Raw genomic sequence first — 20278 nt, 5'->3', positions numbered from 1 at the left:
ACATTGCAATGACCATTCTCTGAACATTATATGAAGGGCTCAACTTATAGTAAAATACCCCTAACTTATAATCATTAACAGTAGGCAGTCTGAACACAATTGCGAAACTTATAACTCACTATCTCTACTTGAACATTTAGAGATTCAGTCTTTTTGGTGCCGTTCGCTGCCTTTCAGGATAACGCCGCTCAGGTTGAGCTTCCTGAGGTGGATGAGCAGCTGCATCTTCTGGCTCTGTGATTTCTGCTTGTTCCTCAGAATTTGCTGAGTAATCCGGGAAATCACTGTCATCCGTTCTGCTTGGAGGTGTTGAAGCTTTAGATGCACGAAGGTGATCTACATGCACCTTGACTTGACGTTGACCTATTTGCACATCATAGGTCAGAGGTCCTCTTTGTTTCAAAATTTTCCCTGCAATCCACAGTTTCTTAGGATGTCTGAAATCTCGAACCAACACCCTCTCTCCCAGAGTAAACATCCGGAGAGGCTTTGCCCGCTTGTCATGAGCCTTCTTCTGCTGTAACTGATGTTTGACCACAACTTCAGACATGTCCGGCTTCAACAATGACAGGCGAGTGCGTGGTTGTCTTTTCAGGAACAGTTCAGCTGGGGTGCGTTCAGTGACTGTGTGAGGGGTGTTTCTATATGTGAACAGGAACCGAGCAAGCCGTTGATGTGGTGACACAGACTGAGCTTCCAGTCGAGTCCAGGCTTTCTTGAATGTCTGCACAGCTCGTTCCGCTGCTCCATTAGAAGCAGGATGGTAAGGTGGTGTGAGAACATGGCGAACTCCATTCTTCTTGAGAAACTGTTCAAACTCTGTTGATGTAAAAGGAGGGCCGTTGTCAGACACGAGCACCTTTGGCAGTCCATATGATGCAAACAGGTTCCTGAGAAGATGTGTAGTCTTCTCTGCTGTTGTGAGCTGTGTAGGCAGGACTTCTAGCCATTTTGAATAAACATCAACTACCACCAGGTAGTGCTGCTTGTTAATTTCAGCAAAGTCCACATGAATCCGTTCCCAGGGTGCTGTGGCCCATGACCAAGGATGGAGAGGCGCTGCCGCAGGTCTGTTCAGTGTGGTCTCACAAACTGCACACTGACTCACATAGTTTTCTATCTCTTCATCTAGGCCTGGCCACCACAGGAAGCTTCGGGCTAAAGCCTTCATTCGTGTTATTCCTGGATGTCCATCATGCATATCTGACAACAGACGCCGCCTGAATTTCGGTGGTATGATGACCCTTGACCCCCAGAGAACACATCCCTGGTCTGAAGAGAGCTGGTCCTTCCTCATGCAAAATGGTTTGAACTCTGGATTGGGCATAAACTTTGGCCATCCTGACAATGTCAGATCCAGGACTTTAGAGAGGAGTGGGTCATGTCTTGTCTCTTCTGCAATGTCTTTGGCTGAGACAGGCAACTCATCGATGTGTGACATACAGAACACTTCACTGTCATCAGTGCTTTCATCAGTGTCATGCTGGCATGGAAGACGTGACAATGCATCAGCATTGGCATGGTCACTGGAACGTCTGTACTGAATGTCATAATCATATGCCATTAAGATTAAACCCCAGCATTGCATGCGGAGTGCAGCAAGAGTTGGAACAGCTGATTTAGGGCCAAGTATGGTCAGAAGTGGTTTGTGGTCAGTCAAAAGCACAAACTTCCTTCCATAAAGGTACTTATGGAATTTCTTGACGCCGAATATTATGCTCAATGCTTCTTTTTCAATTTGAGCATAATTTCGCTCACTTGATAGAGTCCTGGAGGCAAAAGCGATAGGTTGCTCTTCACCAGAGGGTAGCACATGTGAAATTACTGCACCCACACCGTATGGACTGGCGTCACATGCAAGCCTAAGTGGCTTCTCTGGATCGTAGTGTGCAAGACACTTACTGTTCAGAAGATGCTGTTTGCAGGCCTGAATTCCCAGGTCCCAGCCTCTTCACATTGCTGGGACCATTTCCACGGTGTGTCTGCATGTAGCAGCTGGTGAAGCGGATGCAGTAATGTAGACAGATTTGCCACAAACTTCCCATAATAGTTGAGCAGTCCCAGAAATGATCTCAACTCTGTAACATTCTGTGGAGCTGGTGCATTTACTATGGCTTCTACCTTGTCTGCTCTTGGGTGAAGTCCCTGTGCATCAATTCTGTACCCAAGGTACTCCACTGAGTCTTGCAGGAATGCACACTTTGATTGCTTGATCTTGATTCCTTGCTTTTCCAGTCTTTCCATGACTTCATCTAATATTGCCAAGTGTTTTTCTTTTGTAGGTGCAGAGACAAGAATGTCATCCATGAAGCACGCAACATTCTCCATGCCCTGAAGAATCTGGTCCATTGTGTATTGAAACACTGATGGAGCTGTTGAAACACCATAGGCTAGGCGGTGGTATCTGAAGAGGCCTTTGTGTGTGTTTATAATGAGGTACTGCTCTGATTCTGGATCAAGCTGCAACTGTTGATAAGCAAAGGACAGGTCGATTTTACTGAAGACTGTCCCTCCAGCCAGAGTAGCAAACAAGTCCTCAGCATTTGGTAGAGGATATTCCTCCGGGAGTATGCATCTATTCACAGTCACTTTGTAGTCGCCACACAATCTCACAGTTTTGTCTTTCTTTGGCACTACGACGATAGGTGCAGCCCAATCACTCCTTTTTACTTGAGAAATAATTCCGTTCCTCTGTAAGCGCTCAAGTTCTTTTTCCACTGCTTCCCTCAATGCATAAGGTACAGGTCGTGGCTTGTGGAAGATCGGCTTGGCGTCACTCTGCACTCTAATCTTTGCTCTGAAGTCTTTAATCTTTCCATATCCATCTGTAAACAAATATTTGTGCTTTTCCAGCGTGTCCTTGAGTGTCAGTGGATTATTTCTCTGCAACTGAAGATCTTCCCCCAATTCAGCTTTATCTTCTGCAGCCAATTCCTTCCCAGTAATGGCGGTTTACTACCTTTAACCACCACAAGTGGCAGCTCCCACTCTTGTTCCCCATACTTCACAGGCACCAGGATCTTTCCCAGCACAGGTATGGTGTCTCCTGTGTATGATGACAGGTGAATGGCAACTGGCTCCAGTGGGCAGTTCTTCAGTTGTTCCTGATAGAGGGACTCTGGAATCAAAGATACCGAGGCACCCGTATCTACCTGCATGTGCACTTGTTTCCCAGATAACTCCATGGTGACGAAAATGCCATTTTTCTTTCCTTGTGCAGTGTACACTGTAAACAGGTCCAGTGCGTCATCGTTGCCATACTCTGAGTCATCTGTGTCTCTGGTTGCTGTCACCATTTGTGCCTTGTCACTCTGTTTTATCTTCTTGCAGACTCTTTTCAAGTGTCCAACTTTTCCACATCCATGGCATGTTTCAGTGCGATAGTAGCATTCAGTTGGCTGATGGTTATCTTTGCCACATCTATAGCACTTCTGTCTTTTGTCTGAAGATCCTTGTTTCCCTCTTGAATCATCCTGCCGGTTGTAACGTGAACCTTGACCTTTCTTGTAATAGCGTCTGTCACTCGAAGAATTGAACACTTTGTTAACTGCACCTTTTGGCTTCTCATTATGTTCTCTCAATTCCTTTGTGTCTCTGTAGGCCAATTCTAAAGCAAGTGCAATGTCACAGGCCTTTGTGAACGTCAGGTCTTTCTCCGATAGTAGTCTCTTGTGATACTGTTCCCCCGAGAGGCCACAAACAAACTGATCCCTGAGGGCATCATTCAGAAATTGTCCAAATTCACAAGTGCTTGCCAATGTTTTTAGTGCAAGGATATATTCAGAGACGGTTTCATCTTGTCGTTGCTGTCTTTTGTAAAACCTGAAGCGTTCTGCAATCAGAATAGGCTTGGGCTTGAAATGCAGTGACAGAGCTTTCGTGAGGTCGGCATAGTCCACATCCGTCACTTTTTGCGGTGCAATCAGATTTTTCAGAAGTCCATACTCTGCTGGACCCAGCACACTTATGAATACATCAGCTGTCTTCTCTTGATCAATTTCATTTGCTGCCAGCCATCTTTCAAACCGCTCCAAATATGAATCAAAATCTTCTTTTGTTCTGTCAAATTCTGGAACTTTTCCAATATACGCCATTTTTACAGTTGTTTCCTTTTTCAGTTAATCTCCGGTCGTTTCTTTGTTTGTTTGTTGTTGTTTTTTTCTATTTCCTCTGCACCGATTTTCTTCTGCCGTTACAGTCACTCACCACAGGAGGGCGCTCTTGCTCTTCTTTTTAAAAAAAAAACACTGTTCCTTGCCGTTTCAGCCGCCGGCACTTTCAGTTTCTTCCGAACCAAAAAACAGGTGAAAACACACTTTTAGGAGAAGTTTTACTCATCTGACATCTCCCATATGCATCACGATGTGGATTCACTTCATTTCCTCGTCGCCATTGTAGTGTTTTGAGTGCAAGAATGACACACGGAGACGGAGTACAAGTCTATTGCGTTCTTTACTTGGTAACTTCTTAGTACATGCGCAGAGCACCCCGGTGGTCACAACAGGTACCGTATTACTCGTACAGCGTGCACACATTACCGTAGTAAATGTAATGACTTCAACTACTACAATGACATACTTGTTCAGGCTCCGTTTGCACTATTTGCACTCTGTATTGACAAAGTAGAACTTTGATTTGGTTTTGCACATATTTACACTTGGAAAAAAGAAAATATTTTATTTTAACTTTTATAAATTTTACTTTTAGTTTAAATTTGTGAAAGAAGAAAATTATTAAAAGAGCATGCTTACATGATGCATGTAAAGAGTTAGAATAAAATATTTAAAAATGCATGTGCAACTCTGTTAATTTATAGTCTGTTGGTCCAGTCATATATTTTGTCATTGTAGTTTTCTTAAAATCTCGTCTCGTCTCGTTCTCGTGGACCCAATATCGTGTCTCGTCTCGTCTCATGAGTGTATCGTCACACCCCTAATTATTGGTGAATCCAAAACGATTTATTGTATTTATTTATTTTAGCAGATCGATTTAGTTGAATTGATAGGACTGACCATCGATGCATCGCATGAGTTGTTACACTACTACCTGACATACACCTGGACCAACACTGTAACCTGCTGACACTTCAGCTGATCATCCTCAAATATTGAATGAAAGGAATGAAAGTTTAACTGGGAAATTCAGATTCTCTGTTGGTCTGTTGAACCACAAAAACACACGTCCATCAACATTAAGTGAAGTCTGCTGAATGAATAATGCGATGGTCTGAACTGCTAAACATACTGTGATAATAACATTTTCTTTGATGATTTCGTGTTGTGGCTTATATTGTGATGAATGAAGTTTAACTAGTGAGAATCTTGGGAAAGTATTTCCTTAAATTGTATTTATTGTATCAGGATGCAGCAGCAGAGACCAGACTCCCTTGGACCTGGACCTGGACCCAGCTGTGTATCCATAAAGAGTGACAACTCTATGGGTTGCCCTATTTTTTTTAAAGCTGAACAAGCTGCTGATGGAAGGTAAGAAATGAAACTGAACTCTCCTTACAGGATGAACCAGGTCTAGACTAGCCCCTTAAACAATAACTCCTAGTCCACCAGCCCTGAATCCTGCAAACTGTTAGGATCTGAGCCACGATGATATGAGAGAGAGACAGTGTCGTTTTCAGGTCTTGGTCCAGACCTTTGTAGTCCATGTAGGGGATGATCTGAATCTAGTGTCGACTCTCCTGCTGAATCCATTTGTTTTCACTTTGGTGAACAATCACTGAGACCAGAAGCTTTAATTGCCTTCAATACGGTTAGTTGTCTGAGAAGAAGAAGCAGTAAAGTTTGATGAGTCAAATAAATATTCAGATTAAATATTAACCTGACACACACCTGGACCAACACGGTAACCTGCTGACACTTCAGCTGATCAGCTTCAAATATTGAATGAAAGGAATGAAAGTTTAACTGGGAAATTCAGATCTTTTCTCTGTTGGTCTGTTGGACCACAAAATCACAGTGTCGATCAACAATAACACACAACAGCTGATGGAATCTTCCACCTGAGTGGTTTGTAATTTACACAAATGAAACATTTGTTGAATGAATAATGTGATGGTCTGAACTGCCAAACATCTCCCACAATGCAACTTGCCCCTCACACTACATAGTTTGACAGCAGGATCATTGTATGTTTATTTGCACCACTCATGACATTGCAGATAGGAAGGGGGGTTTCCTCCATATCGTGACCTATGAATCATCATAATATTGTATTGGGATAATATCATAGTAAAAGTATTTCTTAAATTGTATTTAATGTATCAGGATGCAGCAGCAGAGATCAGACTCCCCTGGACCTGGACCCAGCTGTGTGTCCATGAAGAGTGACCGGACTATGCCCCGCAATATTATATTTAAAGTTGACCAAGCTGCTGATGGAAGGTAAGAACTGAACCTGAACTCTCATTAGAGGATGAATCAGGTCTAGACCAGCACCTTAATCAATAACTCAGAGTCCACCAGCCCTGAATCCTGCAACCCGTTCTGTCTTCTGAACCACGATGAGTGACAGACAGTCTCTTGTTTCCCTGAAGCTCGAACAGAAAGGACCAATTAAATCCTTTTTAACTGGGATTAAACTACAGAATATTAAATAAACAATCCAACCTTAAAGAGACAATGAGGAGAAAACCTCTTGAAAGAAAAGACTCATAGACGGGAAAAGTAAAGAGTTAATGACATAGAAGAGTAGCGGCCAGGCTAAGCTAAGCTAAGAACAAACTAACACCAAACTCGAGCAGCGTCTTCCTCTCACTCAAGGGAGGTTGTAGAGTATTAAGTAAGACACTTTATATCCACCAGACTCTTATTTTAGGTTTTAACACAACTGATAATGCATGAGGAGGTTCTGTAAAGTGAAACCCATGCTGAAGTGCCCTAAACTGTCAATCTCTCTGGTTGTATAGAAGTCTATGAGAAAATGGTCCTACTTCTCTCTTGATGTATTATCTCAGTAAACATTGTAAACATGGTCAATTTATGGTCTCAATCTCTAGTTTCAAGTCTTCTTCTACCAGCATGATGTTCATTTAGTACATTATGGTCCATTTAGAGTCCAACAGACCAGAAAGCAGGGAATGCTTTAAGGGTCGGGGCTACCTGCTAATTGACAGGTTGCTACCACACTACCAATGCAGTTATCTACTAAGATGACTTAAACACTTAGCTGTAAAGTTGACCTTGAATTATGAAGCTAACTTTGTTAGCAGCTTCACACCAGAATCCAGATGGATCCAGATCCAGTAAGGTTGCTGCTCTGGGTTCCGCTCTGCCGCTTGTGTACATCAGATCCACCCTTTGTGCAGAATCTTAGGCTTCAAAACCGTAGTCCACAAACCAACAGGCGATGTCGCCATGACGACGTCCACTTCTGATCTCCAGTCTGGGTTTAGTGATTCTTTAAACTTGGTTTTCTCCACAGAGTTCAGCAGATCTCAGAGGTTCCGTTGACCCAGCAGCATCAAACAGACCTGGACTCCATATTTATGGTGAATACATGTACAAGCTCACCTTTCATTAACCACATCAACTACAGATTCAATGCTGAACAGGTTCTAGTGGTCTCCATGCTGCTCAGACCCACACATGAATCCCATGTTGGGTTCTTTAGAGTTCATGTTCAGTTTATCCTTCTGTTCCAGCTGCTGGAGGAGAACATCGGCACTTTTGTGAAGAACGAGCTGAAGAAGATCCAGAAGGTCCTGAGTCCAGATTACCCAGAATGCTTGGAGAGTGAGGACGAGGAGTTGTTGGACAGTGAGGATGAAGAGCAGAGGAGGAGCAGAGAGGCATTTCAGAAGATCACAGTGCACTTCCTGAGGAGAATGAAGCAGGAGGAGCTGGCTGACTGTCTGCAGATCAGTAAGAGGATTTTAACAGATTTAACATGGTGGAAAGAAGAGAAGGATTCAACATGAAGAACTTCATATTTCTCCTAATAGGCTGCACACAACTTCAATGTTTAGGTTCTCTGGTTGTCTACAGACCCGATTACAGCTGATGTCATCATAAATATGCGTACGCATTATGTCAATGTTTATGTTGCTTTGCTTCAACCATCCAGACGAGTTAGAAGCTTTAAACAGTGAATTTTAACTGTTAGTAGCATCTAAATGTCTGCTTGTTACGTGTTTAGTTGTTGATATTCCAACAGACTCAAGTTCTACAGAGTTCAGACAGGATCACGACCATTTCAGAGGAACAGGTGTTTCACTTCACCGAGTGACTGTGTTAACTGGTGACTATCAGCTCGTATAACTCCAGTGTTGGTAGATGAAAAGAAAAAAATGTATTTAAAACAGGCTTCTACAAGGACCCCTCCATGTTTTCAATGGTGGCGTCTCTGCGTGGAGGATTACGGTATACCAGGATATTTAGAAATCCCAACGGTACTATTTTCAACACCGTCATCAATACCGTCTCTTTCTATGATGCTGTATTGTGATGTGTTGTAGTGACCAGCAGACGCCACCAGAGATCAGTGTTTCTGTTTTGTTGCCTTAAAAATCTCATTCTGGTGAATTTTCCTTTCAAAACCAAAACGTCAAATTGAGGCGATACAAGAGGCTCTTTATTTCTAGACTGACTCACTGAGCTTTACAGCTGCAGTTCAAAGGGTTATATCCTTCCAGTTCTGTTTGTCTTGTAAATGTCTTTTATTTTACTTCTGTTGGCTTCATCAGCTGAACCTGATTGATTTTGTGTCCAATACTTCTGATTTAATCATGAAAGAATCTCATGAAGTCACTACTACTGAGGACTATAGGAATACATGGCTCTAATACATGGCTTGTTCATAGACTGTAAAAGGGTCTGTAGGATCCACTAACTGGGTTCCTTTGTTGTTTATCCAGGAACTGCTGGTGCAGTGTACCAACGTAAACTCAAGTCTAACCTCAAGAAGAAGTTCCAGTGTTTGTTTGAGGGCATCACTAAAGCAGGAAACCCAACCCTCCTGAATCAGGTCTACACAGAGCTCCACGTCACAGAGGGAGGGACTGCAGAGGTCAATGACCAACATGAGGTCAGACAGATTGAAACGGCATCCAGGAAACCAGACAGACCAGAAACAACCATCAGACAAGAAGACATCTTTAAAGGCTCACCTGGAAGGGATGAACCAATCAGAACAGTGATGACAAAGGGAGCGGCTGGCATCGGGAAAACAGTGTTAACACAGAAGTTCACTCTGGACTGGGCTGAAGACAAAGCCAACCAGGACATACAGTTCACGTTTCCATTCACTTTCAGAGAGCTGAACCTGCTGAAAGAGAAGAAGTTCAGCTTGGTGGAACTCGTTCATCACTTCTTCACCGAAACCAAAGAAGCAGGAATCGGCAGGTTTGAAGAGTTCCAGGTTGCGTTCATCTTTGACGGTCTGGACGAGTGTCGACTTCCTCTGGACTTCCACAACAACGAGATCCTGACTGATGTTACAGAGTCCACCTCGGTGGATGTGCTGCTGACAAACCTCATCAGGGGGAAACTGCTTCCCTCTGCTCGCCTCTGGATAACCACAAGACCTGCAGCAGCCAATCAGATCCCTCCTGGGTGTGTTGACATGGTGACAGAGGTCAGAGGGTTCACTGACCCACAGAAGGAGGACTACTTCAGGAAGAGGTTCAGAGATGAGGAGCAGGCCAACAGGATCATGGCCCACATCAAGACCTCACGGAGCCTCCACATCATGTGCCACATCCCGGTCTTCTGCTGGATCACTGCTACAGTTCTGGAGGACGTGTTGAAGACCAGGGAGGGAGGGGAGCTGCCCAAGACCCTGACCGACATGTACATCCACTTCCTGGTGGTTCAGTCCAAACTGAAGAACGTCAAGTATGATGGAGGAGCTGAGACGGATCCACACTGGAGTCCACAGAGCAGGAAGATGATTGAGTCTCTAGGAAAACTGGCTTTTGAGCAGCTGCAGAAAGGAAACCTGATCTTCTATGAACCAGACCTGAAAGAGTGTGGCATCGATATCAAAGCAGCTTCAGTGTACTCAGGAGTGTTCACACAGGTCTTCAGAGAGGAGAGAGGACTGTACCAGCACCAGGTGTTCTGCTTCGTCCATCTTAGTGTTCAGGAGTTTCTGGCTGCTCTTCATGTCCATCTGACCTTCGTCAACTCTGGTGTCAATCTGATGGCAGAAGAACAAACAACCTCCTGGTGGTCTTACTTCTCCAGACACAAACCTAAAGTAACACATCTGCACCAGAGAGCTGTGGACAAGGCTTTACAGAGTCCAAACGGACACCTGGACCTGTTCCTCCGCTTCCTTCTGGGTCTGTCACTAGAGACCAATCAGAAACACCTACGAGGTCTGCTGACAGAGACAGGAAGTAGCTCACAGAGCAATCAGGAAGCAGTCCAGTACATCAAGGGGAAGGTTGATGAAGATCTGTCTCCAGAGAGAAGCATCAATCTGTTCCACTGTCTGAATGAACTGAATAATCGTTCTCTGGTTGAGGAGATCCAACAGTATCTGACTTCAGGACATCTCTCCTCCCGTAAACTGTCTCCTGGTCAGTGGTCAGCTCTGGTCTTCATCTTACTGTCATCAGAAACACATCTGGACGTGTTTGACCTGAAGGAATACTCTGCTTCAGAGGAGGCTCTTCTGAAGCTGCTGCCGGTGGTCCAAGCCTCCAGCAAAGCTCTGTAAATATAGTTTTTCATTCAGAAAACAACAAACCATCTTAGAATTACAAGGTTATATCTGCATTCTGAACGATTTGATTGGTTTTCCCAACTGCAAAAGGTAAAGAAGTAAAAAGTAGTTCCAAATAGTTACTTAAGAGTAAAGGTAAGAAAGTATTTAGTGAAAAAACTACTCGAGTACTGAGTAACTTATGAATAAATTCTGATTATTGTGGCCCCGCACCTGGTGATCTGAGAGACTACCAGGAGGCATAGACGTTGGAAGGGCAGCTAACCCCCCAGTTACATAAAAATCAATGCTTTCTCTAACATGAAGCGTTTGTGCTGAAAGAAAAGAAAAAACACAGCTCACCGCTTCATCCAGCGTTTCTCCTCTCTGTCTGTTTCACCGACAAACACACACACACACACACACACACACACACACACACACACACACACACACACACACACACACACACACACACACCCGGGGGGGGCGGGGGGAGGTGGGGGCAGGGTCTCAAGACCCTCCTGTCAAAGGCTGCGCCCCCCCTCCTCTCGAAATATTTATGGATTAAAAACTATAACAAATATAGAACAAATTAAGACACTGAGACATTAACAATCAATCATCTGAAGAAATATTGTTTCTAACGTTCCTATGGTGATTGTTTTTTTGTTTTTTTCCTGTGTCGTGCGATTTGATTGGCTGGTTTGCACGCAGACGGCAGGCTGAATTTGACGTTCACGATAGCGGTGGTTGATGCATAGCGGCTAGTTAGCGATTGTGTCAACAGAGCGAAATGGAACGATTTGTGATAGCCAAAAAGCCAATAAGAGTGGACGATGGTGGTGGTGATTTACGGACGCAGGACAGAGTGATGACGGACTTGGAGGATGAGGATGAAAGCGAGGATGACGAAGGGGCGGTAGTAGGTGAGGAGAACAGAGAAAGGAGGAGGAGGGGAGAGGAGAAGAGAGAAAGACAGCAATGGAGAGCGAGTGAAGCAGAGTTTAGAGGACAAGAAGGGAGGAAGAGGAGAGGAAGACAGGAGTTGAGAGTGAATGAGGAGGAGTTTAGAGGAGAGGAAGACAGGAGTGGGGAGTGAGTGAGGAGGAGGAGAAGAAGGGAGGAAGAGGAGAGAAAGACAGGAGTGGGGAGTGAGTGAGGAGGAGGAGAAGAAGGGAGGAAGAGGAGAGAAAGACAGGAGTGGGGAGTGAGTGAGGAGGAGAAGAAGGGAGGAAGAGGAGAGAAAGACAGGAGTGGAGAGTGAGTGAGGAGGAGAAAAAGGGAGGGAGAGGAGAGGAAGACAGGAGTGGAGAGTGAGTGAGGAGGAGAAGGGAGGAAGAGGAGAGGAAGACAGAAGGAGAGAGAAAACATATTTAGTGAGTTAAGAGACAGTTGTAAGAGTATACTGTATACAACTATGTGCTACAATTCTCAGTTACACTCTTGTAAATCCACAGATGTTCTCTGTGGTGGATTTGTATTGTTTTTTGTGCTTGTTGTTTGGCACTTCATTTCATTAAAACTAGTTAAATATGCTTGTGTTTGTTTTATGATAAACGTTTCGTAACATGCATTCGACAATATGCAGTGTATCAGCACGGCCACGGGAACAGTACATCTATTATAGTATTATTTGTTGGTGTCAGAATTCACTAGCACCTCCTATAAACAATCAGACCCCCTCATTGCCCCCCCAATAATTTTCTGGTGCCGCCGCTGCACACACAGTGATGGATAGTCATGTCGAAGACATTTATTCTAACTTTTCTCTGAGTTTTGTCGACATAAGAATGACTCGACCCACAAGAATATGCGTGATGAGCAGCTACAAACAGAATCTCACATCAGAAACATTCAGAAATGAACTGATTCACAACTGAAAGTGAAACTTAAATAGGATCGACAGATTCACTGACTTTAGACGGTCAAAGTTGGGGGATTTCAAAAAGTGGGCGGTATATTGTGACTCCTGCATAAATGATTGCACATACACTTGCATATTTATGCACATTTGTCTCTGAATGACAAGGATTTAGAACTAAAAAAACGTTAAAAGAGTTATATCTATAACCGGGCGTGGAGAGTTTGTGTGCCGTCATGTGACTGCCTGGCTGCGTTTGATTGGTGAAACGGAGTCACGTGAGAGTCTTGAAAGAAGACTCAGACAGAAATAAACAGATGGCACAGTGTGACGTTAACCTCAGCATGGAGTCTAATACGCCACCCAGCTGCAACAATAACCTGATGAACAAACATGTTAAACATCATTTAACTTCATTATGATTATAATGTCAGTTAGAACCTGAGGGGATGAACAGTTGTTTGTAATTGTTTCATCACTAATTTCTGATTCCTCTTCAGACTCAGTGGCTGTAACCTCTCAGAGAGAAGCTGTGAAGGTCTGTCCTCAGTTCTCAGCTCCCAGTCCTCCAGTCTAAGAGACCTGGACCTGAGTAACAACGACCTGCAGGATTCAGGAGTGAAGCTGCTGTCTGCTGGCCTGGAGAGTCCAGACTGTCGACTGGAAACTCTCAGGTCAGATTCAACTACTTTGAGAAGTTTACCTATGAAGCTTTCAATGATGTGTTTACATGCACCAAATATTCTGTTATTTATATTCACGTATTCCTAAAAAGACACGTTTGCTACTAATCTGTTTACATGGCTGATGAAATACTGTTTCTGCTGCTAATGACTTGCCAGCAAAAGAACAAAACAAAACTTTTGTCAAAACCAAACCTCTTGTTTATCTTTTCCCTGCCGTTCCATGTTTTAATAGTTTTATAAATCCACCTGGTGTTTATAAATGCTGTTGCAAACGTCAGTCTACGTTTTTGAACGTCACTCCATGAACATGTGAGCCTGAACTACAACACCAGACTGTCTCTGCTGTCAAGGTGGAGCCAGTTTGAAACACTTTCTATACAGTTGAGTTTATTGAGTTTTATATGAAATTAACTAATATTCTTGTCACGAGGACTTCCGGTGGCACCATGTTGTAGTCGGCAGCGGGAAAAGTAGCTCTAAAGAAAACCAATTAAAACAAGCCATTAACTAAAGCAAAAACGGCAGAAAGTACGGAAACCTGGAAAATAAGTCGAAGGCAAGTTGTACCAAGTCGGTGGAGGGAGTGAGCCCAGATATGGAGCGGCTAGAGTCGGCTAGCAGCGAAAATGACTCGTTCATATTAATGGAGCTGCGCAAATTCAGACAGCAACATGCCGAAGCAGCAGGTGACAACAAGAGAGCTATGACTAGACTCGAATGAACATGAAGGAGCTTATGGAAAGAACGGCATCCCTGGAGCAAAGAGCGGGACACATGGAGGAAAGAATTGGAAATACAGAGGACAGGGCGACGTGACCGGAGCGGTCAGCCGCCTTCCTACTCCAGCAAACGGCCAAACTATCTGGTAAGTGCGATGACCTGGAGTCAAGAATGAGACGCAACAATATACGGATTCACGGCATCCCAGAGGGCGCAGAGAAGAACGACACCATAGACTTCATAACGGGACTCATTAAGTCCAGAATCCAAATCGCAGGCGACATTGAAATACGCATAGAGAGGGCGCACCGGTCACTGGCGGCTAAACCCAAGGACAGCTCAGCCCCACCGAGAGCGATCATTGTGCGCTTCTTGGATTACAAAGTTAAGGAATATGTGATACGGCAAGCCTGGAAACAGAAGACTACATACGAGGGACAAACCATCTACTTTAATCAAGACTACACGACGGAGGTTAAAAAAAAGAGGAAACAGGTTAGGGATGTCATCAAAAAGCTGAAGGAGAAAAACGTGAAGGCACAGTCCCCCTACCCAGCCCAGCTTAAAGTGTTTTTGGACTCAGGGACAAAGACATTTGCCACACTAACGGAGGCGGCACCTGTGTTAAAGGACATGGGGATTGAGGTGGATGAAGACAGGACGGAGAGGCTGCAGAGGATGATGACGCAGAGCAGCTGGACCGCGGCGACAGGACAGAGAGGGAGGCGGAGATGGTCCCACATCACAGAAGAAGACGTACATGCCCTCATGGAGTAAACTCAACACCTCTACTGATATCATAAGAACAAAACAATAAAATAAAGGTGAGGTGTAATAATGAACAGTTAAGAATAGGTAATACTTTTTGTATCTGCCTTCACTACAGGGTCTGGTGAATATGAGCGAAGCTAGTTTATGCACTACTTGTTAAACTGACAGAAATATTGGTTTTATGAAGAGTGAATTTGTAACTTTGAGTTCTTAACAACCTTAGGTTGTGGTTGCACATAGTGCTTTTTCCCCAGAGAGAAAACGCCACGACTCTCTGATGACGGGACTTTTGGAAGACACACGTTCATGTTCCTGTTTTACATGGGTTCTGGTTCTGATGGAGATGTACATTTCTTGTTTTCTTTATTATGCAAGGTTTTGTTTAATTTCTTACTTTTGTTTGAGGTATAGAGCTTGTGGGTCTTATTTGGAAATAATATGAATAAGCTTAATCTTGTGTCATACAACGTACACGGTCTGAATCATCCCATTAAGAGGAAAAAGATACTGAGCCAACTAAAACAATTACAATGTTCAATAGCTTTACTACGAGAGACACATCTGACAGACATCGAACATACAAAATTAAAAAGGGAATGGGTGAACCAGGTATTTTATGCCTCATATGGCAAAAGGAGAGGGGTAGCTATTTTAATTGAATGAGGAGGAGAAGAAGGGAGGAAGAGGAGAGGAAGACAGGAGTGGAGAGTGAGGAGGAGGAGGAGTTTAGAGGAGAGGAAGACAGGAGTGGAGAGTGAGGAGGAGGAGGAGTTTAGAGGAGAGGAAGACAGGAGTGGAGAGTGAGGAGGAGGAGGAGTTTAGAGGAGAGGAAGACAGGAGTGGAGAGTGAGGAGGAGGAGTTTAGAGGAGAGGAAGAGGAGGAAGACAGGTTTGGTTTGGTTTTAAAAGTCCCTTTATTGAGCCTCTTCAAGAAACAAAAACAATAGTTACTTGTTCATTTAGTTCAGGATACCAACAACAAACAACAACAAGCAAATCAACACCAACAAACCAAAGTGAGTTTCAGATATGTATATCCAGATCCCCGTTTTCTCCCACGGAGCACAAAACCTCCCCAACAGCCCATGTTCTTTTAAAAACCTGCAAGGTGTTCATCATTTTGTAGTAGACATATTCCACCCGCAGTCGGGCCTTCAGCAGTCCTCTCAGAACTGCCACTGGCTCCACACTGCCCACTGTTTGAGCTTGGTTTCTGCGGGTCAGCCAGATGGCCAACTTTGCAGAACCAGAAATAAAGTTCAACAGAGTGTGGACAGACTTTTTTTTAACACAATATTTTGGTCCAAAGATAAACAAGTCAAAGGAAAAAACCTCCCCAAGCCCCCGAAACCAGGTTTTTAACAGTTCAAACAAAGTATCCAGACGAGGACACTGAACAAATAAGTGTGCCAAAGTCTCAGCCTGCGAACAAAAAGTACACCCCTCCCCCAGCTCAGGATCAAGGTGCACTCTGTATCTGTTTGTAGCTATTGCCCCGTGTACAATCCTCCACTGGAGGTCTGCTGTCCGTTTTTCAAAGGGCAGCTTGTACAGGGACCGCCAGCTGCCTTTCGGGGAATAGTCTGGGCCAAAGAAACCAGTCCACCTCGACTCCTCCATCCCCGCCAGAGACTGTACATTCAGGGTTTTGATGCTGATGTGATACAGTGCTTTTTTTTCCACAGCCTGAAATTTTCCCAGGTGAGGAGTTACAAATGACAGCAGCTGACCTTCTCCCTCCTGCCACTCCCCCACTGCTGGGGTGATGAACAGAGAGGGGAAGCTGTATTCACAATCCTCACTCCACTGATCACACAGCGTGCGATCTTCAGCAGTCTCTCGAAGGTGTTGAGGCAGGGCAGCACAAACTTCCTCCACCACTTTCTTGATTAGCCTGATAGAGGTGATGTTGCTGTTGTTTCTCAAATTGTCCAGAGATGTCTCCGTCATCTTCATCAGGTGGCCCAGTTTGGTGCAGCCAGCTCCTCTCAATTTAGCTTGCAGGCTGGCAGACTGCAGAGTTCGGGTACTGATAAAACTGTTGGAGAACAGAGGTTCCTCGAACAGCCACAGCCCCGGAGTCTCTGCAGTGTCACTCTTTATCCTGAAAATCTGCCAAGCCTGCAGAACCGAGGTGTAAAAAGGCATCAATCCATTTAAGTCCATGTTCTCGGTTTGTAGAAGGAACAAGTGTTTATCATACTCCAGCCGTCCGACTTTTCTCAGCAGCCAGCGGGCCGTGTCGCACCAGCTTGGAACACAGTCATAGAGAATTTTTTGTGACGTTTTGAGTCTGAAAGCAGCGATCTTTGATTGGATGCTGATCAGTCCCTGACCCCCTTCAGCCACAGGTAGGTAGAGGGCAGCTGCACGGATCCAGTGTTTGCCAGACCAGAAAAAGTCCAAGATGGCCCGTTGAATATCCTCTATCAGGCCTCTTGGTGGTGTCATCGCAATTAGTTTGTGCCAGAGGGTCGAGGCAACCAAATTATTGGCAACAAGAACTCTTCCCCTATGTGACAACTGGGGTAGCAACCACTTCCATTTAGACAACCTAGTACACACTTTCTCCTTCACTCCTTCCCAATTTTTTGTCTGGAAGCCCTCTGTCCCCAAAAAGACTCCCAGCACCTTCAATCCCTCTTCCCCCCATTCAAGTCCCCCAGGCAGACCTGGCATTTCCTGTTTGTTACAGTGTCCAACCCACAAAGCTTTGCTTTTTGCCCAGTTCACCCGTGCAGAAGACCCCTCTTTGTATAGGGACAGGGTATCCTTCAAACCTTGAACATCCCCCTGGTTAGAGATAAAAATATTAACATCATCTGCATAGGCAGAAAGGGTCGGAAAACCTCGGTCAGGCTTGAAGGAACCAGTCAATGCGTGACCACCGAGGCGACTTCTCAGCCTGCACAGCAAGGGTTCAATAGCCAGGCTTTATAGCTGGCCCGAGATAGGACAACCCTGTCTTCAGCACTTCAGTGTAGGATAGGACTGTTGCATTAGCTGTTGTTCTGAACAAGACAGCTACTCCTGCACTGAAATTAGTGCCATGACTGAGGACACATGGACCCTGCCACCATAATCTCCAGTCTACTTCGTCTGTGTGGTTTGAATGTGTCTCCTGCAGGAACAACACATCTGTATTTTTTAAAGTGGAAACTTCAGCTATCAGAGCCCTCTTGTGTCTGTCTCTCTCCCCATTGATGTTCAGAGACCCTATTTTAAGACTCCTCATGAGGAAGTTTGAAAGAAGAAACACACACGAAAAAGCTATCAGATTACAGTAAGTAGAGAAACCTAGCCTGTGATGCATGATCGCGTTTTACTTTCTGGTTCTTTTTCCGACAAGTTTGCCTTTTGTTGCTTTCCTCAATGTTGTTAAATGTTTTTTGAGGCGAAAGCGTTTCTTTTCATCCAAAAGGTCAAACCCAACCAATCTTTTTAGGATATCAACAGATCTAATGAATTTGTCAGTGTCACTGAAATAATCACTGACTTTAACAGATTTCTTATAGGTTTCATCCAGAAATTGTTTGATTTCTTCCAGAGAGTAGAGATCTTTGCTTCTTGTGGATATTTCGCCTACAGAAGTGGTATCTGACTCAGAGTCATACTCCATGTCATCTGCTTCCCCTGACACCTGGCTGCTGAACACACCCAATCCTTCTTCACTGATCTCACTGTTGTGTGTGTCTACAACACTTGTTGATGCTCTCAGGCTGCGTCTCTTCAACCCTATCTGTATTATTTTTGAACAGTGCACCAGTCGTGCTGGCCGTGTCCACAACACCATCATCGGCACTGGCTTCGGGACCGCTGGGCCAGCCCGCGTCGGCACCGGCAGCGGAGCCCGCCGCCAAGCCCGCAGGAGCCGCAGCGGAACCCGCCGCGGAGCCCACCGCGGAGCCCGCAGGACCCGCCGCGGAGACCGCAGGAGGCGCGGCGCTAGCCGCTGCGCCGGCCTGATCTACGCTACCCACCGCATCACTGCCGCGAGCTGCCGCCTGCTGTTTGTGCGGACAGGCGTAGCGTTTGTGTCCCACATCTCCACAGTCAAAACACTTCATCTGTCCTGAGCTGGCGTACACCATATAAGAGCCGTCACCATGTTTGACTCTGAATGACACGTCCAGTGTTTGTGTGGGCGAGTCCAGGAACATGAACACTTGTCTCCTCAGAGACTGGACATGCTTCAGTTTTGGGTCCTTACACCTCAAACTGACAGTTTTAAAGCCGCTTGCAAATTTCCCAAACCTCTGCAGCTCGTTCTCCAACAGCTCATTTGGAATAAACGGCGGGACACCGGATACGGTGATCCGCGATGAGGGAGCAGACAGCAGGGACACCTGCACAAACAAATCTCTGACAAACACTCCACTCTGCACCAGCTGATGAACAAGTGGCTCGTCTTTAACGAACACAACCACTGCTTTGTTCATCCGCGATGCAAAGCAGAGCTTGTCGTATCCCACCTGCTCACCTGCAGCCAGCAGAACTTCCTCCACACTAACACTGCTATCCGGCGGGACTATCCTCACTCCCTGCCGGAGACGGAGGTGGCGTCTCGGCGGACGCCATTCCTCCCAAAAAACACCAGACAAACCACTGATTAGTCGGTCACTCAGTAAAAGTATCAAAAAGCTTACCTGATCATGCACATACAGGTGAAAATCTGATCAACAGGGACAGCAAACAAATCAAAGCTCCGCGCCACTCGCACATCAACCACCACCAACCACTCACGCTCACTCACGCACACCGGAAACGGGAGGAGGAGAGGAGGAGGAGGAGAGAGAGGGAGGAGAGGAGGGAGAGTGAGGAGAGGAGGGAGTAGAGGAGGGAGGAGAGGAGAACAGAAGGAGAGAGAAAACATATTTAGTGAGTTAAGAGACAGTTGTAAGAGTATACTGTATATAACTATACACTGTGCTACAATTCTCAGTTACACTCTTGTAAATCCACAGATGTTCTCTATGGTGGATTTGTATTGTTTTTTGTGCTTGTTGTTTGGCACTTAATTTCATTAAAAGTAGTTAAATATGCTTGTGTTTGTTTTATGATAAACGTTTAGTGACATGCATTCGACAATATGCAGTGTATCAGCACGGCCACGGGAACAGTACATCTATATCTATTATAGTATTATTTGTTGGTGTCAGAATTCACTAGCACCTCCTATAAACAATCAGACCCCCTCATTGCCCCCCCACTAATAATTTTCTGGTGCCGCCGCTGCACACACAGTGATGGATAGTCATGTCGAAGACATTTATTCTAACTTTTCTCTGAGTTTTGTCGACATAAGAATGACTCGACCCACAAGAATATGCGTGATGAGCAGCTACAAACAGAATCTCACATCAGAAACATTCAGAAATGAACTGATTCACAACTGAAAGTGAAACTTAAATAGGATCGACAGATTCACTGACTTTAGACGGTAAAAGTCGGGGGATTTCAAAAAGTGGGCGGTATATTGTGACTCCTGCATAAATGATTGCACATACACTTGCATATTTATGCACATTTGTCTCTGAATGACAAGGATTTAGAATAAAAAAAACGTTAAAAGAGTTAT

General features: G+C 44.8%; 2 protein-coding genes across 8 annotated transcripts in view; both read left to right on the top strand.

The window, feature by feature from the left end:
- LOC311015864 (scavenger receptor cysteine-rich type 1 protein M130-like) overlaps nt 1-20278 on the top strand; it is a gene marked incomplete at its 3' end in the record, with an annotated part of 214626 nt that overhangs the window by 122811 nt on the left and 71537 nt on the right. The window lies entirely within an intron of this gene.
- The window catches only part of LOC311016165 (uncharacterized protein), a 70335-nt gene that overhangs the window by 13536 nt on the left and 36521 nt on the right, over nt 1-20278 (top strand). For 5 of the 7 annotated variants that reach the window (XM_084013709.1, XM_084013711.1, XM_084013708.1 and 2 more), the window contains 6 exons: nt 5361-5483; nt 6279-6395; nt 7435-7501; nt 7655-7874; nt 8867-10670; nt 13024-13197. In XM_084013709.1, coding sequence (XP_083869835.1) covers nt 5361-5483; nt 6279-6395; nt 7435-7501; nt 7655-7874; nt 8867-10670; nt 13024-13197 — 2505 coding nt within the window. The remainder of the gene's footprint in view (nt 1-5360; nt 5484-6278; nt 6396-7434; nt 7502-7654; nt 7875-8866; nt 10671-13023; nt 13198-20278) is intronic. The other 2 variants (XM_084013710.1, XM_084013707.1) reach the window with 1 other exon arrangement.

Source organism: Eutrigla gurnardus (assembly GCF_963514095.1).
Source record: "Eutrigla gurnardus genome assembly, chromosome: 7".
NCBI classification, from domain to species: domain Eukaryota; kingdom Metazoa; phylum Chordata; class Actinopteri; order Perciformes; family Triglidae; genus Eutrigla; species Eutrigla gurnardus.
The sequence above is the reverse complement of the archived record's forward strand: the minus strand, read 5'-3'. Positions and strand labels throughout refer to the sequence as shown.